Source organism: Salmo salar, chromosome ssa21 (genome assembly GCF_905237065.1).
Source record: "Salmo salar chromosome ssa21, Ssal_v3.1, whole genome shotgun sequence".
In the NCBI taxonomy this organism is placed as follows: Eukaryota; Metazoa; Chordata; class Actinopteri; order Salmoniformes; family Salmonidae; genus Salmo; species Salmo salar.
In genome coordinates this window covers 38,265,001-38,292,346 of record NC_059462.1, presented here as the reverse complement: position 1 = coordinate 38,292,346, position 27,346 = coordinate 38,265,001, and the positions used below count along the sequence as shown (strand labels likewise).

General features: G+C 42.0%; 1 protein-coding gene across 4 annotated transcripts in view; it reads left to right on the top strand.

Moving 5' to 3' along the window:
* The first annotated feature begins 14,717 nt into the window (after positions 1 to 14,717).
* The window catches only part of LOC106582297 (BRCA1-associated RING domain protein 1), a 43,593-nt gene continuing 30,964 nt past the window's right edge, over positions 14,718 to 27,346 (top strand). The window contains exons 1-7 of one of the 4 annotated variants that reach the window (XM_014165234.2): positions 14,718 to 14,982; positions 15,125 to 15,181; positions 15,310 to 15,464; positions 16,989 to 18,082; positions 18,886 to 18,966; positions 19,323 to 19,397; positions 19,908 to 20,083. In XM_014165234.2, the coding sequence (XP_014020709.2) occupies positions 14,894 to 14,982; positions 15,125 to 15,181; positions 15,310 to 15,464; positions 16,989 to 18,082; positions 18,886 to 18,966; positions 19,323 to 19,397; positions 19,908 to 20,083 (1,727 nt within the window). In that variant the 5' untranslated portion in view covers positions 14,718 to 14,893. Of the gene's footprint in view, positions 14,983 to 15,124; positions 15,182 to 15,309; positions 15,465 to 16,964; positions 18,083 to 18,885; positions 18,967 to 19,322; positions 19,398 to 19,907; positions 20,084 to 27,346 lie in introns of all 4 variants that reach the window. The other 3 variants (XM_014165233.2, XM_014165232.2, XM_014165235.2) reach the window with 3 other exon arrangements.

Below are 27,346 nucleotides of genomic sequence, written 5' to 3'. Positions count from 1 at the left end.
TTTCCCTCTGTAGTCTGTAATAGTTTGCAAGCCCTGCCACATAAGACGAGCGTCGGAGCCGGTGTAGTATGATTCAATCTTAGCCCTGTATTGATGCTTTGCCTGTTGGATGGTTCGTCGCAGGGCATAGCAGGATTTCTTATAAGCTTCCGGGTTTTAGTAGCATAAAATGAATCAATCAATCAATGTACAAGCACAAACAGATATTGAAATAACCTGAAATACAGCCTGCTGGGAAATATGATAATGATGGGCATGGTTTGGTTTGCGTTTCTGGGCCTTTTTTTAAATGTAATTTTATTTTTTAAATAATTATTTATGTTGATCTAGTTAGTTGTATGTCTATGTTTGGTTAATTGGGGTGGACTTCCAATTGAAGGCAGCTGTGTGGTGTTGCCTTTGATTGGAAGTCCTATATTAGTTGGGTGTGTTTGTCTGTTTAATTGTGGGAGATTGTTCTGTGTATAGCATCAAGCCTTACAGGACTGTTTATTGTCGGTGTGTTTCTTTTGTATACGTGTTTATTTTGGGTTTTCCTTCTTTCCATATAATAAAGAAGATGAGTTTACACATACCTGCGGTATTTTGGTCTTCCTTAACCGACGACAACCGTGACAAAAACCTTTGAATGAGTGAAGCTTTTAGAGAGAGGTTTAGTGCTTTTATATTTAATCATCTCAAACCACCCAATTCATATTCATTATATAGATAGGCTCATTTTATTTTGTCTGGTTTAGCGTCCCAGATAAAGCGAAATATTTTTTTCTCATATGATTTGAAAAATGAAACATCAGGAGTAGGCAGCACCATAAGTAAGTGAGTTAACTGAGATATGACTAAGGAGTTAATCAGGGCAATTTTTCCAAAAAATAGACAGGTATTTACCTCTCCATGGTTGCAGGATCTTGTCTATTTCTACAAGTTTTCTATTGAAATTCATTGTGGAGAGCTTATTTATATATTTTGTGATATAAATACTGAGTATGTCTACTTCACCATCACCCCATTTTATAGGTAAGCTGCAAGGTAATGTAAAAGTTGTATTTTTTAAGGATCCAATACGTAATATTGTACACTTATCATAATTAGGTTTTAGTCCAGAGAGTACAGAAAAGTTATCTAGATCTTTAATGAGACATTGCAGGGATCTAGCTTGCGGACTTAACATAAAAGTTGAGTCATCGGCATACATGGACACCTTTGTTTTTAAGCCTTTGATTTCTAATCCTCTAATGATGTTATTGGATCTGATTTGAATAGCTAGCATTTCGATGGCCATAACGAATAGATATGGTGACAGCAGACACCCTTGTCTAACTCCTCTTGACAATTCAAAACTCTCTGAGAAGTAGCCGTTATTTACTATTTTACACCTGGGATTGCTATACATTATTTTTTACCCATTTTATAAGACAATTACTGAAATTGAAAAAATCCAGGCATTTATAAATAAAATCCAGTCCTACTTTATCCAATGCCTTTTCAAAATCTGCTATAAATACCATTCCTGGCTTCTTATATGTTTTATGATGTTCTATTATTTCTAGTAGTTGTCGTATATTATCTCCATTGTATCGTCCATGTAAAAAACCTGTCTGATCAGGATGAACAATACCTGGTAAAACCCTTTTAATTCTGAGTGCTATGCATTTTGCTAGTATTTTTGCATCACCACATTGAAGTGTAAGGGGCCTCCAGTTTTTTAGATAGACCGGGTCTTTATATTTGCCATCTGGGTCTTGTTTTAATAATAGAGAAATCAGACCTTCCAGACTACCATTTCTATAGGAGTAGTTAAAGAAGGTCTGTGAGAGCCAGAAATCTTGCATGTTTGTAGGTGACCAAATACTTATTTTCCACCATAATTTGCAAATAAATTCATAAAAAATCTTACAATGTGATTTTCTGGATTTTTTTCCCTCATTTTGTCTGTCATAGTTGACGTGTACCTATGATGAAAATGACAGGCCTCTCTCATCTTTTTCAGTGGGAGAACTTGCACAATTGGTGGCTGACTAAATACTTTTTTGCCCCACTGTATGTTATATTCCTTTTCTTTTAGCCATGTAAAGACTGATCTTCTTTTTTTATAATCTGCCAAACCGTTACAATTATAACTGGCTATACTTATTTCACCCCTTACCATAACTAGATACTATTCTCAGGCTAAATTGACCATAATTAGTGCTTGTAAAGTTACTGCCATCAGAGGTATTATGAAGGTCAAAACTAGAGCTTTCAAATGTCTGATATTTAGAATTCAAGAAATAGGTTCTAGCAATATTTATTTTATATCCTTGTCTGTTTGCCTGTGAGCCAATGCCACAGATGTTAAAAAAATTGAGACATTATGTGTGTAACAAATCTGAGTAGGTTGATGTGTATGATATTGGATAAGATATAATGAGAGTGTGTATGATGCCTGTATGCAAGACTATAACGTGTGATGTCCAAATAAATAATAACTCTGCCAATTTGCATGTTTGAGTGTCTATGTGTGTAACATGTAGTGCGTATAGCCTTAATATTCATAATTGTAATCCATATCGTATCACCATCATAGTTGCATCATAATTACCTTTAACATAACTGAAAAACACATCCCAGCATTTCCATAGCAATTGACGTTTCACATGATCATGAAAGAGACCTTGCATTACTCTAGAGACGGCTTCACTACAGTACAAATGTATTCCGTACAATATGTTATTATTCCCCAATGACCCTATTTTGATATATTCCCCTTGCTTGTTGTAAACATATATAAACTTGTAGACAAATACATAAAAAAAGAGACAAACACTAAACACATGAAATTATAAAACAGCTCTCGACAATAGAGAGAGAGGAAGAGAAGAGAAAAGAGAGAAAGAGAGAGTGAGAGAAGAGAGCGAGATCAGGTGTGTGTGTATGTATAAGTCCTTATGTGTAAGCAAGCATGTAGTTGAGTACGTGTGTTCATATCCACTTCATAATGTTCAGATATTTTAAACAGTTCCCATACCTTCTTTTTTTCGTAACCTGAAGTCCCTGTAGAATTTAGTACAGCCACGGCGTTATGGAGCTGTCTCGGAATAGCTGTCCATCTATAAAGAGTTTGTCCACAATGATAAAGGCACGCCTACCATCATCCTTTGTTGTCTTTGTACTGGATACAGTCTCTTACGATGTTCGTTTATCTCCTTTGGAAATTGGTAATTGAGACCGAATTTGGTCCCTTTAAGCTCCCTTCCTCTGCTTTTGATCAGCTCCTTTTGTTGGTAGTGTTCAAATTTTGCGATGATCGGTCGGGGACCCTTGGTCTTGTCGCTCCAAGTCTGTGTACTCGGTGGAAAGCCACCTTGTTTACAGTCTCCATAGGAAGTTTCAATGCGGATTTCATGAATTCTCTGATCGCGCCCTCTGGATTATTGGATGCGTCCTCAAGAATACCAGAAAAAAATTAGATTTTCAAGCATGCTACGACTTTGTATGTCTAGTAGCGTCTCCTTCATCACCCTGTTTTCCTGAGTAGACAATCCATGATGTTATCGTGTATTTTTACCTTGGTTGTGAGTGTCTTGTTTTCTCTTTGGAGCGTGAGAATTTCACTCTGGCTGAACTCCAAACTCCCGCTCAGCCCTGCTACGTCCTCACACAACTTTTCCATTGTTGCATGGATTCCAGCCAGAGGACTAGCCTCTACCTCAATGCTAAGTAAATCGTCCGTGTCTGTAGATTCATCTGTTTTCCTTTTTTTTGTTGGGTTAAAGTTATTTGGTGAGGTGGTCGGATCTTTCCACGAAGGAGTATGTTGTTCCTCCATAGCGTAAAGCTGTTGGTAGTCGTTGATTTCCCTCAGGATCTGCTTGGTATCCAGATTATCTCTATACTGCAACCAGTTGTTTTACGAAAAGATAACAATGAGTCTTTCCCACGACGACGACACGTGTCTAGCACTCGTGGAATCCACGCAACAACAAAAAAAGGAACACAAACTTGTGGTCCCAGCCGTAAAGGCTAACCGCGTTGTGGAATCCTTTAGTAACAAAACTTTAGTTCATTTAAAAAAATCATTAAATCGATTTTAATATGTAAACAACAAACCGAGTGTAGACAGTACAGTGTCCTGTTGCGCGCGCTGATGACGTCTCTCTCTCTTGGTTAACTTTTTTTCAGTTTTTGATTGTTTTTGCGTTTCTGGGCTTTGTATTAGGGTAAAACTAGGCCATCAAAATAAGGCTTTATGAAATACATGTTGTATTGTGTTAAATAATTGATATTTTTCATCATAAATATATTCGCTTAAGATGTCACTTGAAGTCCATAGGACCAAAAAATAGATGAATGCAACAACCATGTCTCGTTCACTAACAAATACAGTCATTGAATGGCAAGGAACTTTCTGGAAAGGCAAGGAACTCTGGAAAATATATCAATATGGCTTTACACTAAGCAGTGTGGTAATTTAACAATATTCCAGTGTCTTTATGGGTCCGCAGAGTCAACACTTTGTTAATTTAATGGGGGTTTTTACACTGGAGATTTTGCTGTGTAGCATTGTCCCATATATGTATTATGTGCTGCCTTGCCAACTCATATGGTCATTGTTTGTCGTGACAACGGCCATAGGCAGCACAAACAGATCTAGGACCAGGCAATTCCTATTGTGCTCTGACTGATTTGATGTTTGTTTCCTGTACCCTATGCTAACTTGTTCCCAGATCTATTTGTGCTGTATAGCCAGCTACTGCACCATGACAACACAACAAGATCTGGGACCAGGCTAACTGTACGCTACGGCTGTAATCTAATATTCCCCCTTCTGACAGATAATAACATTGACTCTGATTGGTAATAAAATATATACATTCCTTTGTGGCAGTGGCTTCACAGTGAAGACGTATCTGGCAGTGTCTTCCTGTGAGGTGGAGTTAACTACCAACTTCATGCAGCACAACTTCCCCACATTTCCCCCAGCACGTTCCCAAAGCACATTCACACAGTTTATGACGTATGGCACCTGATTGATGATTGATTGATTGACATGTGCCCTCCTGTCTCCTCCCAGGACCAACACTCTTTCATTGTGGAGTATCATGTTCCTGTGGCACCTGGAGGTATGGCAGACATCTTTGACCAGCTGGAGTCTAACAAGGCCACTTTGCAGATCAAGCACTTCTCTGTCAGCCAGACTACCCTGGATGAGCAGAGCGAGAGAGACAGGGAGAGGAAGGGAGATGGAGAAAGTGAGATATGGGGTATGAGAAAAGAGAGACAGACAGATGGTGGGGGAAGTCTGGCAGAGACTTAAAAGGCTATTTTGTCTTCACACTTCAAAAATCAAGGTGCAAAAATATGTTTTGAATCCTATTCAGTGACTGACAGAGGGTATGAACCTACTACCTATTCTGCATCCCAAAATGGCACCCTATTCCCTTTATAGGTAAAAAGTAGTGTACTAGGGAATAGGGTGCCATTTGGGGCATAACCCTACAGTATGTAAAGCAGTCTGAATAACAAACCCAGTCACTGATCCTTCCAGGTCTTCATGAACTTTGCCATGGGGAAGGTTGGCATGGAGACAATTCCAATCCACAGCGAAGAAGGTTCCGAAGCACACAGCATAAGCCTCGAATCCATTGAGGCTTCAGATACATAGCTTTGGCGGCTATCTTGTTCACATTACAACGTGTCTGTCGACATGTCTGTCTGTCTGAGGACACCCACTGTGAAGGAAGAAGAGCAACAATCAACCTGGGCTGGAAATGAATAAATGGATCTGCATGTGTTTAATAATAATGTAAACATTAAATTAATTCAACTTTTAATTAATTTACTTTATTTTAATTGTATAATTTTGCTTTGGTTCTGTTATCAGTTTATCAAATCACTGTATCACATATACCTTATAAAGGATAACTTATGAAGTCACTTTGTGGCCACTTCGGACTGTTAAATTGAACCGGGTTGCTCTATTGATGTTTCATCATGTAATGAGAATCTGTCACGGTTGTCGTCAGTTAAGGAGGACCAAAATGCCGCAGGTATGTGTAAACTCATCTTCTTTATTATATGGAAAGAAGGAAAACCCAAAATAAACACGTATACAAAAGAAACACACCGACAATAAACAGTCCTGTAAGGCTTGATGCTATACACAGAACAATCTCCCACAATTAAACAGACAAACACACCCAACTAATATAGGACTTCCAATCAAAGGCAACACCACACAGCTGCCTTCAATTGGAAGTCCACCCCAATTAACCAAACATAGACATACAACTAACTAGATCAACATAGAAATAGGTAAACAAGGAACAGTGCCCAAAAACCCCGGAATACTTAAATCAAATGCCCTTTTTAGAAAAACACCACCCCTAACCACATAAAACAAATACCCTCTGCCACGTCCTGACCAAACTACAATACCAATTAACCCTTATACTGGCCAGGACGTGACAGAATCATAGAGATGTTAACATGCTTCTATCATGTTTCTTCACTAATATGTGTTGAAGTCCTAAAAATGTAATGGCCATCCTTCCTCACCTGTAGGCTATAACCAATTAACAAAAGAACAATTACATATTTACAATTACAATCACATCTAAGAGCAAATAAATGGTATTGTCATGTTATTATCATTCCAAATTGAAGTCCTGTGGTGGAGGCACTGCTCTTCAGCAACAGTTATAACCTTAGAGAAATCAGTATTCCCCATGTTTCCCATTCTCTGCATTTCAATGGTGAAACTCTTATATTTTGTTGATTAAATCTTATTTATTTGGCCCATTGGTTAAGCAAAAAAAAAATCTGAAAAAATACTTGAAAATGTACTACCTACTATATGTGCAGATATTGTCGTACTTGTGGTGACGGTAATATTATCAAAGCTTCTGAGATAGATGTAAGTCAATAAAAAAAAAACGTTTTGCCACCCAGAGATACAAATGTTCTCAATATCTCTTCTTTTCTCCTTAACACTTCCTCTGGGGGCATATCTAAATATTTTATTGGCACCTCCAAATGCTTTAAAGTGGCAATCAGCAGTTGACAAATCATTCTCTCCGCCACTGTTTCTCTAGAAAGCTGAGGTATGGGGCTGGAGAAATGTAACCACTCGAATTCATAGACATAGCTACGGGTGAAAGGGCTGACCATCCATAATATCAAAATTATAGTTTGAATCATGTTTTGAGGCTATACAGTGTTTGTTTACATTTATTGTTTACAAACATTGTAGTAAAACAAGCTTATATTTTTAGTTCTGATGGGGTATAACAGTTGAACTAAACTCGTAAGGCGTTCATAAGTTATATTCTTCAAGAATCAAAGGGTATATGTCATTAATTTATAAGTGCAACAATTTATGTAGCTACTGTAGATTGCCCCTTTAAGCACAGTTCCACATAAACAGGAATGCACTGAACTTATTTTTGTACATTTAATAAAGCTATTTTTCAAAGCATTTGTTGCTGTGTGGTGTGCTCATTATATGATAGCAAGTGTTGCTTCCTTATTACAACAATTTGTCATAAAACATTACTTTGTCCATTAGGCTTATCTATTGCATTTCACCATGTGCATGCAAATTACCTTCCTCCATTCCAGTATGATTAAAGATCGTTGCTAGCCACCCTCATTTTCATCATAATTCGAAGTATATTCAATGCATAATGAATGAGTATAACGTTGAGATGGTAGATACAGTATCTACTTGTTAAGGCTTTTTTCGTTTATGGAAGAGGGGAAGAAATGTGCCATACACATAGTCAGGAAGGTACAGGAAGCAATTGATGAGGTAGAGCAGTGGGCATTCATGTGGGGATTCAGGTTCTCTGTAGAGAAAACTCAGACAGTGTTCTTTACCAGGAAGGTGTGAGATGAGATACACTTGAGGTTATATGGGAGAAACTTGTAGAGGGTGAGGCTTTCAGGTTCCTTGGGGTATATTTAACACTAGACTGACCTGAGAGAGAGAGTGGTGGGAAAGTGTAAGAAGGTGCTAAATGTGATGCGCTGTCTGACGGGGAAGTAGTGGGGGACTGGACGTTCCTCATTGAGGACCATATATGTTGCATTGATCCAATCTGTAATAGACTATGGTAGTATAGCGTATGGCAGCCCGAACCTCATAGGAAAGGCCAGATGTCACACAGGGGAAAGGACTCAGAATATGTAGTGGGGCGTTTCAGACCTCACCAGTGGCTGCACTACAGGTGGAGATGGGGGATATGCCATTGCAGAATAGGAGACAGCAGCTGCCAATTAATTATTGGGTCAACCTACAGGGACATGGGGTGTCTCATCCTGTGAAAGGGATTTTAAAGGCATGCTGGGAACATGAGTGAGGACAGAACACAATCTTTGGGTGGGTGGGTGAGTAATACCCAGGCAAAGGAGATGGAAGGGAGTTTAGTCCAACGGGAGCTATTCCTGTAAATCCACCATGGCTACTCCTGCCTCCAGAAGTTGATCTAGAAGTGTTGGAGAGACTACACAAAGACGTCTGGATACTGTGTATCAGGATTTTGTGGCCATTTACACAGATGGTTCAAAAGATCCAAGGACAGGATGTACTGGGTCAGCATTTGTAGTGAAGGAATGTGGGGTGGCAGTCAGGAAATGTATTACAGATCATCTGGCTGTATATACGGCGGAGCTGATGGCCATACTGTTGGCCTTGCAATGGGTGGAGGAAGACAAACCAGACAGAGTGGTTATTTGCTCTTATTCATGTGCAGTGTTGATGAGTCTGCAGTCCTTTAGCTAGCTCACGTAGCAGACAAGACCTGCTTTATGATGTGCTACAAACCCATGGCAGGATTAGACAGACGGGTATGCAGATAAGATTTACTTACTCAGCACATGTGGGGGTGGAGGGAACGAGGCAGTTGACGTACTGGCTAAACAACACACAGCAGTGGGGATGTTGATGTTGTGGTTTCAATGAGCAAGTCAGAGGCAAAAGGCCTGATATGGACACTAATGGTGCAGAGATGGCAGGAGCAGTGGAATAGAGATACTAAGAGTAGGTATTTATTTAAAGTACAGAGGAAAGTCGGGGACGGGAGGTTGGCAGGAAGGGACAGAAGAGAGGAGGCTATTTTCACAAGATTAAGGGTGGTACACAGCTGGCTGAAAAGCAACCAACAAGAAAGTGTGATTTTCGCCAGGAAACAGAGACCATGGACCATGCATTGATACAGTGTGGGCAGTATCAGAGGGAAAGAGAGAGGCTAAGAGTATGAGGGAGAAGGGGTACAGGACATTTATTTAAAGATTATATTGAGTAGAACGTAGCCTTCTTCTTTGATGAGGTTTATTGGCGGTTGGCATCCAACGTTACGGTGCATTACTGCCACCTACTGTATTGGAGTATGGGCCAGAGACAATGAGAAACTAAAGCCTACCATTGCTCCTAAAAAAGAAATCAAAATATTTGAGAGGCTGAGAGTATGAGGGAGAAGGGGGTACAGGAAATTTGTTTAAAGAGTATATTGAGTAGAACGTCGTTAGATATAGTCTCAAATATTTTGTTATGTTTTTTAGGAGCAACGGGGCTCACAGGTAGGATTTAGTTTCTCCGTCTTTGGATGTCAACCGCCAATAAACCCCACCAAAGAAGAAGAAGGCTGCTTCGATGGTGCTGAAAAGGGAGGGAGGGAGGGGTTACAAGGCCCAGCTATGAGTGGCGACTAGCAGAGGTTCGAAAGGTGTCTGCTTCATCAACAGAAAAAAAAATGGTGGAAGCGGATGATGAAGTGGATTCTGAATACAATTGCGGGAGAATCAAGGACAATTTGAGTATTGTCCAAAAGAATGGAAAACGGAGCAAAGTAGCATACAGTGAAAAGAATGACCCTTCGTATCAAGTAGGAGTATGGTTTGTTAATGAGGAACAGCTGAGCAGAGTACCAATCTTGAAGGAACCATTTGAGTTATCCAAACTGGTGGAGAGAGTGCTGGGCAAAGTGAAGGCTGTGAGGATTGTTAAGATTTTTTGTGCTTCTGCGGATCAGAAGGAATGTGCATTGTGTCTTAACCGATTTGATAAGTTTGAAGTGTCATGTGTGTCTCTTTGGAACAGGGCACACCTCAAGGGGGTTATATCTGGCATCTCGTGGGAAGTAGATTTTGAAGAGTTGAATAATATTCCTGGAGTGATTGAAGCACGTCAGATGAATCATGTGGTGAATGGTGAAAAAGTGAAGAGTCTATCTGTTCTTTTGTTTTTTGATATGGAGTCTCTCCCTACACAAGTGACGTTAGGGTATATAAACTACAGAGTTGGAGCATTTATCCCAAGACCAATGCAGTGTGACCATTGTAAAGCTTTTGGTCATGTTTCAAGTGTTTGCAGAAGGGAGAAGCCAAGATGTCCAAGTTCTGGAAAAGATCATATCATGTGTTATAAAAGTGATGAAAATGTGAAATGTTGCAATTGTGGTGGGAACCATGAAGCCACGGCTTTTGAATGCCCCACAAGAGTGAAAGAGAATGAGGTGGCCAAAGTCAGGGCTGTCCAGAGAATTTCATATGCAGCAGCTGTTAAAAGGGTTGAGGGTTGGAATGGTGCACCTGAAGAGTCCATGGTGGTGGATAGGCCTTCACTGTAGGCTGCAGGAGTTGACTTTCACCAGCAGAAACTAGACATTTCAAATCAAATCAAATTTTATTGGTCACATACGTATGATTAGCAGATGTTATTGCGAGTGTAGCAACATGCTTGTGGTTCTAGTTCTGACAGTGCAGGAATATCTACAGTGAGGGAAAAAAGTATTTGATCCCCTACTGATTTTCTATGTTTTCCCACTGACAAAGAAATGATCAGTGTATAATTTTAATGGTAGGTTTATTTGAACAGTGAGAGACAGAATAACAACAAAAAAATCCAGAAAAAAAACGCATGTCAAAAATGTTATAAATTGATTTGCATTTTAATGAGGGAAATAAGTATTTGACCCCTCTGCAAAACATGACTTAGTACTTGGTGGCAAAACCCTTGCTAGCAATCACAGAGGTCAGACGTTTCTTGTAGTTGGCCACCAGGTTTGCACACATCTCAGGAGGGATTTTGTCCCACTCCTCTTTGCAGATCTTCTCCAAGTCATGAAGGTTTCGAGGCTGACGTTTGGCAACTTGAACCTTCAGCTCCCTCCCTCTATAGAATACAGTATATACATATAAGATGAGTAATGCAAGATATGTAAACATTATTAAACTGGCATTATTAAAGTGACTAATGTTCCATTTACTAAAGTGGCCAATGATTTCAAGTCTGTATGTAGGCAGCACCCTCGCCGTGTTAGAGATGACTGTTTAACAGTCTGATGGCCTTGCGATAGAAGCTGTTTTTCAGTCTCTCGGTCCCAGCTTTGATGCACCTGTACTGACCTCGCCTTCTGGATGGTAGCGGGGTGAAGAGGCAGTGGCTCGGGTGTTTTAAAACATTTTTTTTATTATTATTTCACCTTTATTTAACCAGGTAGGCCAGTTGAGAACAAGTTCTCATTTACAACTGTGACCTGGCCAAGATAAAGCAAAGCAGTGCGACAAAAACAACACCACAGAGTTACACATGGGATAAAAAAACGTACTGTACAGTCAATAACACAATAGAAAAAATCTGTATACAGTATGTGCAAATTAAGTAAGGAGGTAAGGTAATAAATAGGCCAATAAATAGGCGAAGTAATTACAATTTAGCAATTTACACTGGAGTGATATATGTGCAGATGAGGATGTGCAAGTAGGGATACTGGTGTGCAAAAGAGCAGAAAAGCAAAAACAAATATGGGGATGAGGTAGGTAGTTGGTTGGATGGGGTATTTACAGATGGGCTGTGTACAGCTGCAGCGATCGGTAAGCTGCTCTGACAGCTTACGCTTAAAGTTAGTGAGGGAAATATAAGTCTCCAACTTCAGTGATTTTTGCAATTCGTTCCATTCATTGGCAGCAGAGAACTGTAAGGAAAGGCGGCCAAAGGAGGGGTTGGCTATGGGGATGACCTGTGAAATATACCTGCTGGAGCGCGAGCTACGGGTGGGTGTTGCTATGGTGACCAGTGAGCCGAGATAAGGTGGAGCTTTACCTAGCAAAGACTTATAGATATACTGGAGCCAGTGGGTTTGGCGACGAATATGTAGAGAGGACCAGCCAACGAGAGCATACAGGTTGCAGTGGTGGGTAGTATATGGGGCTTTGGTGACAAAAGGGATGGCACTGTGATAGACCATATCCAATTTGCTGAGTAGAGTGTTGGAGGCTATTTTGTAAATGACATCGCCGAAGTCAAGGATCGGTAGGATAGTCAGTTTTACGAGGGTATGTTTTGCAGCATGAGTAAAGGAGGCTTTGACGCAAAATAGGATGCCGATTCTAGATGTAACTTTGGATTGGAGATGCTTAATGTGAGCCTTGAAGGAGAGTTTACAGTCTAGACAGACACCTAGGTATTTATAGTTGTCCACCTATTCTAAGTCAGAACCGTTCAGAGTAGTGATGCTAGTCAGGCAGGCGGGTGCGGGCAGTGAATGGTTGAAGAGCATGCATTTAATTTTACTAGCATTTAAGAGCAGTAGGAGGCCACGGAAGGAGTGTTGTATGGCGTTGAAGCTCGTTTGGAGGTTTGTTTGCGCAGTGTCCAAAGAAGGGCCAGATGTATACAGAATGGTGTCGTCTGCGTAGAGGTGGATCAAAGAATCACCAGTAGCAAGAGCGACATCATTGATATATACAGAGAAAAGAGTCGGCCCGAGAACAACCCTGTGGCACCCCCATAGAGACTGCCAGAGGTCCGGACAACAGGCCCTCTGATTTGACACACTGAACTCTATCTGAATAGTAGTTAGTGAACCAGGCGAGGCAGTCATTAGAGAAACCAAGGCTGTTGAGTCTGCCGATAAGAATACGGTGATTGACAGTTGAAAGCCTTGGCCAGGTCGATGAACACGGCTGCACAGTACTGTCTTTTATCAATGGCGGTTATGATATCGTTTAGGACCTTAAGCGTTGCTGAGGTGCACCCATGACCAGCTCGGAAACCAGATTGCATAGCGGAGAAGGTACGGTGGGATTCGAAATGGTCGGTGATCTGTTTGCTCACTTGGCTTTCAAAGACTTTAGAAAGGCAGGGCAGGATGGATATAGGTCTGTAACAGTTTGGGTCTAGAGTGTCTCCCCCTTTGAAGAGGGGGATGAACGAGGCCGCTTTCCAATCTTTAGGAATCTCAGACAATATGAAAGAGAGGTTGAACAGACTTGTAGTAGGGGTTGCAACAATTGCGGCAGATAAATTTAGGAAGAGAGGGTCCAGATTTTCTAGCCCAGCCGATTTGTAGAGGTCCAGATTTTGCAGCTCTTTCAGAACATCAGCTGTCTGGATTTGGGTGAAGGAGAAGCCGGGGGGGGGGTCTTGGACCAGTTGCTGCGGGGGATGCAGAGCTGTTGGCTGGGGTTGGGGTAGCCAGGTGGAAAGCATGGCCAGCCGTAGAGAAATGCTTATTGAAATTCTTGATTATCGTGGATTTATCAGTGGTGTCAGTGTTTCCTTGTCTCAGTGCAGTGGGCAGCTGGGAGGAGGTACTCTTACTCTCCATGGACTTTACAGTGTCCAAAAACTTTTTGGAATTAGTGCTGCAGGATGCAAATTTCTGTTTGAAAAAGCTAGCCTTTGCTTTCCTAACTGAATGTGTGTATTGGTTCCTGACTTCCCTGAAAGTTGCATATTGCGGGGACTATTCGAAGCTAGTGCAGTACGCCACAGGGTGTTTTTGTGCTGGTCAAGGGCAGTCAAGTCTGGAGTTAACCAAGGGCTATATCTTTTCTAAGTTATACACTTTTTGAAAGGGGCATGCTTCTTTAAGATGGTGAGAAAAGCACTTTTAAAGAACAACCAGGCTTCCTCTACTGACGGGGTGAGGTCAATATCCTTCCAGGATCCCCGGGCCAGGTCGATAAGAAAGGCCTGCTCGCAGGAGTGTTTTAGGGAGCGTTTGACAGTGATGAGTGGTGGACGTTTGGCCGCAGACCCATAACGGACGCAGGCAATGAGGCATTGATAGCTGAGATCCTGGTTGAAAACAGCAGAGGTGTATTTAGAGGGCAAGTTGGTCAGGGTGATATCTATGAGGGTGCCCATGTTTATGGATTTGGGGTTGTACCTGGTAGGTTCCTTGATAATTGGTGTGAGATTGAGGGCATCAAGTTTAGAATGTATGATGGCCGGGGTGTTAAGCATATCCAAAGGGTATACAACCCCCCCCCAAAAAAATATAATATTTACATGGGACGAAAACAAACACGTCTTACTGCTGCGCCATCTTACAATTAAGAAGGTGGACTTCGTGGTGGAGAGAAGGACCTGGAAGATAGAAATCATTGTTGTGGCCTTTATAGCTATGGGGATAAATGGCAGAAGGACCGGGAAGAATGACATCATTGTGGATGCGGCGGAGATGTTCCTGGGGCTGATAGATTTCTCGGCAAAGGAGTTGTCACAAGCCCTACAGCCTGAGAAGGGAGACATGGAGATTTGAAAGAAGGAACAACTGGGATTTTTGTTTTGTCAATGTACTATTTTTATTTGGCTGGATGAAGTTAGTTTCCCTATTACGCATGGATTTTCTTTTTACCTTGTTTTGGTTTCAACCAGTCCAGTTGGTGGCAGCAATACACCACTTTCGGTTGTAAAACCCATAGAAGAAGAAGAAGAAAAAGAGGGCGGGAGGGAAGTATACGCAATTACATCACGGGCAGGCCCTTGTCCCTGAGGCTTTGGCGGGAGAAGCAAAAAACTAGGAAGTGAAGCTACAGCAGCAATACTCAGCTGTTGCGTCATTTAAAGATATCAAATGTGTACGAATATAGCTTCGAAATAGTGGAAAACGTAGCTACATTTCGTTAAATGGATCCTGATCTTTGCACCGACAAAGGCTGGACGAAAACGAAGGAGGCTGTCGCGCATTTTCGAAAACTTCTGCTGTGCTCAAAATGGTAAACACGCTACATTTAGCTTGACTTATTTGTTATGAAACTGGGCATGCTTGGCAGCTAACTAGTTGATGTCATTTATAATAATAGCGAGATCTAACTTACATGATTATGGTCATGTCTTTGATACACTTTGTCATTACAGTTCAAAACTGATGAACGAACCTGTGTGCCTCGGAGTTTGTGAACATATGCTTTGCAGGTGAGTGGATGCTGTCCCTCTTGGAGTGGCTAACTTGGTAGGAGCAAATTGTTGTACTTTACTTGGCTTGTTCTTTTACTACCCTGAGGTTATCAATGGTTTGTGATTCTTTTTTTACTAACTACTAGGTCGTGTGCTGGTCCTCAAGCTGGAGTGGGATGTGTGGTGTGTCACAGTCCTGCCTGGGTGAAAGACATTCAGATCAACAGACAACTCAGCAATATCACAGAACTCTATGGCAACCTAGACTCACTGCTCAATCCCACTGGCTCCGATTACTCCGGTATGTTATTATTAGAAAATAAAAACAACTTCATTGTCCATTGGTTAGAATGGAAATGTTTCTACTGCTGTTCCCAACACCCCCAGATGATTATATTATAATATCATAACGACTGGGCCTGTCACTGACCATGATAATTAGGATACGGACACACCGATAGTGTTTGCTGGCCGAGAGTACTTATAACCTCTGAAGTGCTGAGTGCTGACCGATTTCATAAAATCGGGTGAAAATGTTGGCAGTCAGACGTCTACAGCGGGTGTTTCTTAAAACACAGCGCGCTGAATGATCGGCAGACATACGCTAGATCCACATTCTGTGCAATGTGCACAAGCCTAAAGATAAAGGATTTACAGACAGCACTGAACTCTTCCACAACTTAGATTCACTGTTTATTCCCCCGAGGACAGTAAACGTCTGACTGTGTCACTCAACATGATAATTATGACTATGCTTTCACTTTGTTTCCCCTGTAGGTAGGTACAACTTGTAGGATATGAATGATAGTATTCCTTGATGAAGACGAGTAAGCGGCATGTAGCCTAGTGGTTAGAGTGTTGGACTTGTAACCGAAAGGTTGCAAGATTGAATCCCCGAGTTTACAAGGTAAAAATATGTCATTCTGCCCCTGAACCAGGCAGTTAACCCACTGTTCCTAGGCCACCATTGAAAATAAGAATTTGTTCTTAACTGACTTGGCTAGTTAAATAAAGGTAAAATAAAGTAAATAAATAAATAGCGGCCAGTATGGTGCAATATACTTTAGTGAACTATTAACAAAATATACAGTATTTACAAAATAATACATACAGGAACAGTCAAAATTGTACGTCAGGATGCACAACTGCAACGAGATGTGTGCCCTGATGTACAATTCTGACTGCTCCCATATGTATTCCTTTGTAAATATATTCCTTTTTATTACCTGCCATTTAGGGGCCTACCTTTCCACTTCCCTCATCTCACCTGTGATATTATTCCTTAACAAAGGTAGGCCTATATCCCTTAGCATTAAGCACAAATGGAAGTATTACCATGTATTCCCTCATTTTTTTTCTCCCTCCCATCAGAATCCCTCTTAATGACCGTAATAATGCAATGCCATTATGTATGGTGGTGTTTAGCTTGTATACTTGAGCTCTAACAAACGGGTGATGTTCATGTTGCCGCAGTGTTAGAGGAACACTGACTGGCAGCTACATGCCCCTCTGGGTCACCAAATTAGATACTAGCTAGCTTGCTAGGCAGAATAGGCTGGGTGTGTGACAAGCAAGGTCGCGTGAATGAATGCAGCGCAGACAACCAAACACAACCACAGGTGATACTAGTGGAATACAAATTGTGCCGTGACAAGGAAAGAAAAAATTATAGTGCTACCTTACCGCTTGCTTTCACATATGCCATTATAGTCTTTGTCCTTAGCTTAGGTGAGACGTTTTGATGTGTGGTTTCAGTTTGTGTGTCCTACCAGTATTTTTCTCTTTCCTGTACTAATTTCAGATGCCCTTCCCATTACACCAGCAGCACAGTCAGATAAATCTGTCTTAAAGCACAAGAAGAACTTCAAGATCTGGTTTAGTCCCCGCAGCCGCAAGGTGCGCTGCCGGGTAGAGAAGTCTGCGGCGGTGCCTCTACCGGAGGTTGGGAGTGGGACTGTGAAAGCTGTTCCAAGACCTCCTGAGACACTACCTGAGTCTAAAGGCAAAGACCTGTCTGTCTTCAACTTCAACTCCTCCTCCCAAGACTCTGGCTCCTCCTCTCCTCAAAGGGCGACTAACTATGAAAAGAAGAAGAAAGCGACTAAGAAGACGAGAAATGGTGGTGGTGGTGTCAGGAAGCCTGCAGCCGGGGGTGGGCAGGAACCAACCACACATAAAGAAACCAAGCAGAATAACAAGACACAGAGGCTGGAGGCAATCAACCAGCAGTGGGGCTTTGGTGGAGCGAGAGAAGGAGATGTCAGAGAGGAAGAAGAGCAGGTCACTGCAGAGGAAGGAGAGCACAGGTCGAGTAAAAGAGTTTCCTTCCAAAGCCCCGCCACCCTGCCTGCCACTGTGGAGCCTCAGAAGGAGGATCTCCCTCAGGGGAATGCCATAATCCTCAGCCCCAGCAGAAGCATCCTGAAGGTGGTTCAGCCAGGAGACAGCATCCCACTCTCTGAGGACCAGGATGGTCCAAGCCCACACACCACCCCTTCTCAGCTGGACAAGATATCTGCAAAGCAGCACTCCAAACCAAATGAAGAAACGACTACAAAGCCTGACCTGCCCTCCCCTCCTAAGCGCACTCCCAAAAGATTCTCTGTGGAAGAGAAAAACATCTCACAGAGTACCCCAAAGAAACCCAAAGCATCTCCTGGCCAGGGTAGACGTCCGGCAGTGGACAGGGTCGCACTCCCAGCCATGCATACCTCGCCCTCCCCTGCTGCCAGCCCCAGACAGGGTCGAACCTCCACCAGCACCAGGAGATCCAGAGAAGGAGAGCAGCAGCGAGGCAGTAGCCCGTGTTCCCCAGCCCCCCTGGGGAAGAGATCCCCGGGCAGACTGTCACAGAACAGCCCAGCGGTGGTGAAGAGAAACCACAAGGGAGAGACACCACTACACCTGGCAGCAATAAAGGTGAAATGAACATGCCATGAGTTACAGGCTCAGGGTCAGTTGTTAGAGACATGTCAACATGTAGCAGCTGATCCCAGACCTGCTGCTATTATCAATCATTCACAGTGTTGAGACATTGATTACCTCAGGAGGATCCAGGCAGGGATTACAGCGGTGTTTACAGGGCTTATGTTAAGCTCCCTGCTATTCTTCCAGGACTGGGAATGGAATGCTTGTCTGATCAGTAAAGAGTAGTGCTATGGGCCATGAGAGAACCACACCGCACAACCAGGTAGATTTAGAAATTCCGATTTAAGCTAGATTCACAAGGCACTCAGAAAACCTTTAACTACAATAAAATACAAGAGTAACATAACCTTAAACTACAATAAAATACAAGAGTAACATAACCTGGGGGGACTATCTCTTTGATCGTATTACTGTCTGCTTCCCAAATGGCACCCTATGTAAAAGTACTGCACTATATAGGGTTTGGGTTGCCATTTGGGACACAGACACTGGTTGTGTGAAGGGCATGTTCTCATGTTTCTAGTAACTGACTGTACCTGTGAACCTGATTTATGATCGCTGCAGGCCCCATGATGCCTGTGTAGGATCAGATGCTGTGTTTGGAGTACATGTTGACATGTCTCTAACACCTCACCCTAGACATGTGGCCTGATGCATCTTTGTCAACCTCACAGAGTAATTGATTGATAATAGCAGCTGGTCTAAGATGATTTTGGATCAGCCAATGTGTTTGAATGGCATGTTCATATATTTAACAACTGACCCTAAACCTCCTCTCTCTGTCACCACTGCAGGGTGATGTAGCGACAGTGACGGAGCTCCTAGACCAAGGGGCTGACCCCAACCTGAAGGACAATGCTGGATGGACACCGCTGGTGAGTGAAGCCTTGTCTCCTCAGTCTCTCCTTGTCTAGACAGCAAATACATCCAATCATATACATCAGGAGACAGATAGGATGCAGGGCAGGGGTGTAAAACTAATTTTTTCCCGGGGGCTGCATTCGGTCCGGAAGGCCTCATTGAAAATTGGTTGTATTTCCTTGCCGTCAAAATTTGTTTTTGAAATTTCCGATGCTCCCTGACTGTCTAGCTTTCATTTCAGTGATTATTAGCAGGCTGGACACAAACCTTATGAATGTAGGTCATTTGTCATTTCTACACAGTTTCAATTTGGTTTTAGTCATTGTAAAGTATATTGTGTTTGTTCCTCCCCAACACTTTTTGTACAAAGTTTTACTCAAACCACCTTCGGCTGGATTGGACCCCCTCACGGGCCTCATGTTTGACACCCCTGATCTACATGTTGGTAAAGCATGCCAGTCTTTAACTTTGCCCTGCCGGATAGAAGAGCTGTTATACGTATGCATACACTATTACAAATCTATGACTTTTGGCCTTTTTAAAGGGATACTTTGAGATTTTGGCAAATTGCCCAATGATCTACTTTTCCAGAGTCCGATCAACTTGTGGAAACCATTTTTATGTTTCTGTGTTCAATTTGAAGGAAGTTAGCGGTAGTTTCGTGAGCCAATGCTAACTAGTGTTAGCGTAATGATGAAGTCTATGGGTATTTTATTGCGCTAGCGCTAGTTAGCAACTTCCTTCAAACTGCACGCAGAGACACAAAAATGGTATCCACGAGTTCCACTGACTCAAAATTCCGATGTATCCCTTGAACAACCTCATTGAATATTCAAATGAAATGCACCTTTTTGTAATGTCATCAGTGCTAGTATGTATTACATAGTCATAGAAGACTGTATGCAAGATGCAGTTAATGTATAATGTATGTAATAACGGTGCTCCTGTGTTGCAGCACGAGGCATGTAACCTGGGCCACCAGGGTGTAGTGGAGGTGTTGGTGGAGAGGGGAGGCGTGCTGTTGAACACACCAGGCTACAAGAATGATTCTCCTCTACACGACGCTGTCAGGAACGGACATACTGGCATCGCCATGCTACTGCTGCAGCACGGGGCTTCACAGAGCGTCTTGTGAGTATGAATGAATTGATGTATTATTTTTTTTTGCCACTCTTGTGGCCCATCCCACATGGCATTATACACAGTAATATGGTAGAGCATATTGTGAGTATGGCAGAATGCACACAGTTATCCGCAGTGAAACCCTTAGTCTCATACGTGACTGGTTACAGGATCTGAGGCATTTGTCGCCTCAGATGCCATTGCCCCAACTGTAGACCAGCTGCAATCTGTTTTTGTTGCCTTACAAAAATGGTTAGTTTCAAACTTGTACTTAATGTCAGGAAGACTAAATATATGTTCTCTAAAATAGAGATGGTCTACATATTTATTTATTGATTGATATTTCCAACGATGAGGTTCCCGCCTAAAATAATCTGAGCTTTTGGATTGTCGATTAAAAAACATACTGGTGAGCTATAGTATGAAGTACTTCAGTTAAAAAAATAAGAATTAAAGTGGGCTTCTTTTTTAGAAATAGATCTTGCCTCTCCCTGAACAGCAGGAAGCAGATTGTACAGTCAACTTTCCTGCTAGTTCTTGACTATGGTGACACCATTTATCAGAATGCAGCAGCTAATATTCTTAAACCTTTGTATGCCGTCTGTCATAGCACCCTTCACTTTACCACAGGTGACCGTTTTAATACATCACTGCATCCTGCATCAAAAGGTTGGCTGGTCCTCATTAAAGTCCAGTAGATCACTTCACTATTCTCTTTTTATTTACTAAGCTCTACTATAAAAGCTTCCGACTTCGTTGTTGAAGTATAAAAACATGATTTACCAAACCCATTCACAGGGTTGGTTAACTCTTGATGTTCCTCAGGTCTCCACTGAATTAGGTAATTCCGCTTTTGGTTTTAATGCACCTCACTGCTGGAACAATTTGCAGAACTCCTTACAATTGGATGTTCTGTTGCTGGTCGGGTAGTTTATGGTGTTGATTGAGGACCTAGTTGCTGGGGAATGTAACTGTTTTTCATAATTTTGTATTGATTGCTGTTTTGTTTTACATTCTATTGGTTGTTGTATTGCTGAGATCAGGGCACCCTTGGGAATGAGACCCTGGTCTCAGTGGGGTTTCCCTGAATAAATACTTTTTTTGATGTTATTCATTTAAGATAATAATAATTTGTTTTTGTAGAAGTGCCTTTTTGAACATGGGAACTTTTATGTGCCTTAATTAAACTTGTGTGGGATCTGTAAATATGAATAAACATTTTAAATTCTAAGCCTAGTTGAGCCAAGGAGAAAGCACTGAGCTATACAGGGAGAAAGACAGGATCCTTCGCTAGTCATGATTGGTTGAGATAATGGAGTGGTTGGACATGCCTACAGATTAGTCCTGATTGGGCTGCATGTCACAGGCTTCTGTCTATACCAGAATGGGCTCTTCCCTGGTCAGTATATAGATCATCTTTGCTACCGCAGATTTATGAAAATATATAGCTATGGACAACTGCAAAAGGGTTGCTACAGCTCTCAAACTTTCCTGCCCTGAATTTTGCTGGGTAGAGAGATGACTTTCTGGAGGACATTGCCATACTGACTCACATGCATTTACATGTGTGGGTGAGGCTTAAGAGGGAATGATGTGTAAACAAAGAAGTGTTCTCTAGGAAGTGTAAATCTTTCAAAGGGCAGTTTTCTCCTAATTGTCTTTTAAGTGGGATAACATGTATATCAACTTTTAAAGCAGCACAACTGTCTCGTGTTTCCTCCAACTACAGTGTACGAGATACCATTTTGAAGCTCTGAGTCTTTACTTTTTTTAAATGTAAAAATAAGCAAATCTCATACATTTGACAAGCCTCAACAGAGATCTGAACACATGAGTATTTATGATAGTCTTTATTCGGATCCTCATTATCTGACACCATTGCGAGTGAAAACCAAACCTTAGTCACTTATCCATCTTACATAGTCTGGTTTTCCATAGTTGTCTCTAGTTTTCACCATACTCTACGTGCTCTGCTTGGCAAAAATTACACTTTATCCTGTGGATAGCAGAAGTGGCCCACATTGTAACCACAGATATAAAATCAATGTATTCAACGTGACAGCACCAGACTTTTGGCTTACCTCACCAGTAGGGTTGCACATTTTGGGGAATATTCAGAGGTGGAAACTTTCTGTGGGAATTAACGGGAATATAAGGGAATTAATTGTAATATATGCAGTGTGATTAAATGTAGATTTATTTTCCATTAGATATATATCTTCACATGGGATGATTTCACTGAACAACAAAAGAAAGGGAATGTTGAATGATCGCCAATGATCCATCGCATCTCCTTAAAACGTTTTCAACATGCATCTGTAAAATGATAGTCTAAGAAACTAAAGCTTTGGCTGTCTTCCTCTCAGGCTTCCATGTCTTCTCCCTGGACCTCCTCAATGTCTACCTCTTGAACATCAGATTCTGAGGCCTCCTCTTCACTGTCACTTTCCAACCTTGTTGAGGATGGCTCGTTGTCAGGCTCAAATTTCCCCGGAGGGCCACCAATTTTTCAACCCTTGTATTGGTGAGCCTGTTGTCTGCTTTGGTGTGTGTGTTCCCAAACAAGGACCAGTTGCGCTCTGAGGCGGCTGATGTTGGTGGGATTTAGAGGATGATGGAGGCAACGGGAAAGAGCCTCAGATCCACAAAGTCCCTTCCACCAGGTGGCTGATGAGATGTGTTGGCGCGACTGCCATATTGTATCTCCATCCCAAAGCCCTTGTTTCCTTGCTTGGAAGTGTACTTTGCCTGACTGCTAAGAACCTTGCCCTCATCCAGGCCAAGGTGGTGAGATACTGTAGTGATGACACCATAGGCCTTGTTGTTCTCTGCACCTGACAGGATGCTCTTGCCAGCATACTTGGAATCCAACATGTATGCTGTGGCATGTATGGGCTTCAGACAGAAGTCTTCACGCTTTTTGATGTTTTTCAGAACTGCAGTTTCCTCTGCTTGGAGCAACAGTGAAGTGGGCAGGGCAGTACGGATTTCTTCTCTTACAACTGCAAGCGGAGTCTGAACATCAGACAGGATGGCATTGTCTCCCTCAATCCGTGCAATGGCTACTGCTATAGGTTTCAGGCTGCTTACCACTCTCTCCCATAATACATCATCCAGGAGGATCCTCTTGATGGGGCTCTCCATATCGGCAGACTGTGATATGGCCATTTCTTGGAGAGACTCCCCCTTCCCCTCCAGGAGACTGTCAAACATGATGACAACACCACCCCAACGGGTGTTGCTGGGCAGCTTCAATCTGGTGCTCTTATTCTTCTCACTTTGCTTGGTGAGGTAGATTGCTGTTATAACTTGACGACCTTTCACATACCTAACCATTTCCTTGGCTCTCTTGTAGAGTGTATCCATTGTTTTCAGTGCCATGATGTCCTTGAGGAGCAGATTCAATGCATGAGCAGCACAGCCTATGGGTGTGATGTGAGGGTGGGACTCCTCCACTTTAGACCAAGCAGCCTTCATGTTCGCAGCATTGTCTGTCACCAGTGCAAATGCCTTCTGTGATCCAAGGTCATTGACTGCCTTCAGCTCATCTGCAATTTAGAGACTGGTGTGTCCGTTGTCCCTTGTGTCTGTGCTCTTGTAGAGTACTGGTTGAGGGGTGGAGATGATGAAGTTAATTATTCCTTGCCCACGAACATTCAACCACCCATCAGAGATGATTGCAATAGTCTGTTTTCGCTATGATTTGCTTGACCTTCACTTGAACTCTGCATCCAGAAAATGAGTAGATAAAGCATGTCTTGTTGGAGGGGTGTATGCTTGGTGAAGAACATTCATAAATCTCTTCCAATACACATTACCGTAAATTCCGGACTATAAGACTATAAGCAACTTTTTTCCCAGCTTTGAACCTCGCGGCTTAAACAATGACGCGGCTAATATATGGATTTTTCCCGCTTTCAATTATTTTTTTTTCAAAAAAACACATTCTGTGACGTGCTCAGTTTTTTGGCGGCATGAAGCTTTCATTAGACCAATGAAATTGCCGAACGGGTTAAGGTCAAACAACTTTTTTTGTTTACTGTTTAGATTAAATCGAGCGCTCTCAAAGTTCCCATCATTCTGATTACGGTAGTAATTTTGTCACCCTCATCATGGCAAAGACACGGAGAAATGCATATGATGCAGCTTTCAAGTTGAAGGCGATTGATCTGGCTGTTGGAAAAGGAAATAGAGCTGCTGCACGGGAGCTTGGTCTTAATGAGTCGATGATAAGATGTTGGAAACAGCAGCGTGAGGAATTGACTCAGTGCAAAAAGACAACTAAAGCTTACTGCAAATGTTTTGTTACAAGCCGTGTTTCGTTAAAGCCTGTGTAAAGTTAATTTGTTTCAATACACAGCTTTTCCTTCTGCATTAGCGGCAGTGAAATCTTTCCATACATCAGATAGTGCCCGTGGCATTTTCCTGTTAAGATTAGGGAAGAAAATGTATAAAATAAAAGAAATACGATTCCTTGAACAGATAAATAGTTAAGCAGTTAGATTAAACAACTCCTTTGTAAGGTAATTGTTTTAAAATGAAACGTGTATGGAAACAGGTGAATTAATACTCCTCAGTTAGCAGGCTCAAGCAAGCTAAACCCACATGGTAGCAAAAACTAACTAGCAGAAAGTGTTAAAAGTTCGAAATTATTTAAACATACTTTGCTGTAGGCTACTATTTACTAGTTAACAAAAAAAATTATGTATGTCGTATAAAATATATTCACCCCACCCGGTATTGTAACAAAAAACTTACCAGAAAGCATATACTCCTTTACTCAGTCCATGTAGTAGTGTGGGCTCCATAGCATCTCAACTGTGCAAGTTCTTGAGAATCAGCTGTACATGTGATGGAAGAATGCACTGTGCATGCAGAGGGTTGCAATTCCATTGAATTGGGGATAGTTTAGCCTAAATATGCTGCAATACCTAGAATTGCCTTATGTGTATCCCACAAAAAAGGTTCACTATTATAAGCTAACCTTTTTGATGAATTTAAGCAAAATTCCCCAAATTCCAGGGCTTAACTTCCCATGGAAAATGTTCCAGAAAGTTTCCGACCCTTTGCAACCCTACTCACCAGTCACAAATACCATGAGTTCGTTTTGCATGATGTCCGGTAGCGGACAGCCGGAGTCACAATTCTAGCTGGACAGCCGGACACTGATTGGTTGTTTGATGGTCAAGTGGTTTGACCTCATGGGGCAGGTTGGCTCAGAATACATCAGCCAATGGGGTTTGAAGGGGCTGGTGTGTGTGTGTGTGTGTGTGTGTGTGTGTGTGTGTGTGTGTGTGTGTGTGTGTGTGTGTGTGAGGACGCTCGCATATTATTTGATGCTGATAAGGTGGCGGTCGTTAACTAAGCGCTGAAGGAACAATTACCTATATATTCTCCCCTTCTATCTTCTCTCTTTCTCCTTCCATTTCTTTTTTCCCCTCTGTCTTTTCTCTCTCACCTTCCCTTCTCTCTTCACCACTGCTCATCATGTTGATGTGCTGTAGTGGGTGGCGCCCGGGGCCTTGGCGACGGAGGTTAGCAACAGCAGATTTATTGAAGTTTATCCTGCCTGCCTGCTAGTCGTCTGCAAGGCAAAAGAGACAATCTGTCATGATGCCACAAGACAAGTGCAACCCTTCCCCATCACACACTATCAATGAATTTAGTCTACACACACACACACACACACACACACACACACACACACACACACACACACACACACACACACACACACACACACGGATGATCACACGCTGCCTCAGTCTTGTAAAGCTCATCTTTTGGGGACAGACGCAGAATTCAGTCCCACTCAAAATTCTATTTTCCCTAACCATTGCTTTAACTCTAACATTAACCCCAAAACCTAAACCTAATTCTACCCTAAATCCGTAGAAATAGAATTTGACCTCGTGGGGACTAACAAAATGTCCCCAGTTGGTCCAATGTTTGTTAATTTACTATTCTTGTGGGGACTTCTGGTCTCTGGTCCAGAGAAATAATTTCCCTGAAGACTGTGCCGCAGTCAGACAGAGAGCCAGTGCCATCTCTAATGGATTGATTAGCACACAGAGCTGCACGGTGAGAGAAAGAAAGAGGATTTCTCTGTGGCCATGTCCACTGAAGTCATCCATCTCGATAGTGTCTGCCTCAACCCAGCTCTGCATCTGCAACATTGAACAGGCTGTCTTTTTTTGTTTGGATTTAGACTACCTGAGAAGTGTTTGTGTGTGTGTTTCAATTTAGTTTTATTTGTCACATGCACTAGCACAGTGAACTGCTTAAAGGTATGATGCAGCCTTTTTATCTCAATATCAAATATTTTCTGTGTGACAATTACTGTCATAGTTTTCAATTAAAATGGTAAAAAATGAACAAAAATAGCTTCTTAGCAAAGAGCAATTTCTCAAGCAAGAATTTTGTTAGTGTAACAGTGTAGGTTCCGTCCCTCTCTTCGCTCCAACCCGGGCTCGAACCAGGGACCCTTGCACACAACAACTGACACCCCACGAAGCATCGTTACCCATCGCGCCACAAAAGCCGCGGCCCTTGCAACGCAAGGGGAAACCCTACTTCAAGTCTCAGAGCGAGTGACGTCACTGATTGAAATGCTATTAGCGTGCACCACCGCTAACTAACTAGCCATTTCACATCGGTTACACTAGGACTGTCTGTGAGTGGTCTGAGTGGGGAGGGGAAAACTGAAAACTAGCTGTTATTGGCAGAGGTTCGGGAACTCTCTTTCTTATTGGTCTAACTAATTTACCACCTGGTGATGTCACCACTCAACTCAAACCAACACAAACAGGCAGAAATGTCAGGAAGTTATTTCAAACTGCTATTACACTAAAATGGTATTATCCTAATATTTTACCGTTTCACAGTATTATATTCCAACCTCATAGTGTAGACAGGCAGACATGCATACAGTTGAAGTCGGACGTTTATATACACATAGGTTGGAGTCATTAAAACTCGTTTTTCAACCACTCCACAAATGTCTTGTTAACAAACTATAGTTTTGGCAAGTCGGTTTGGACATCTACTTTGTGCATGACACAAGTCATTTTTCCAACAATTGTTTACAGACAGATTATTTCACTTATAATTCACTGTATCACAATTCCAGTGGGTCAGAAGTGTACATACACTAAGTTGACTGTGCTTTTAAACAGCTTGGAAAATTCCAGAAAATGATGTCATGGCACTAGAAGCATCTGATAGGCTAATTGAAATAATTTGAGTCAATTGGAGGTGTACCTGTGGATGTAT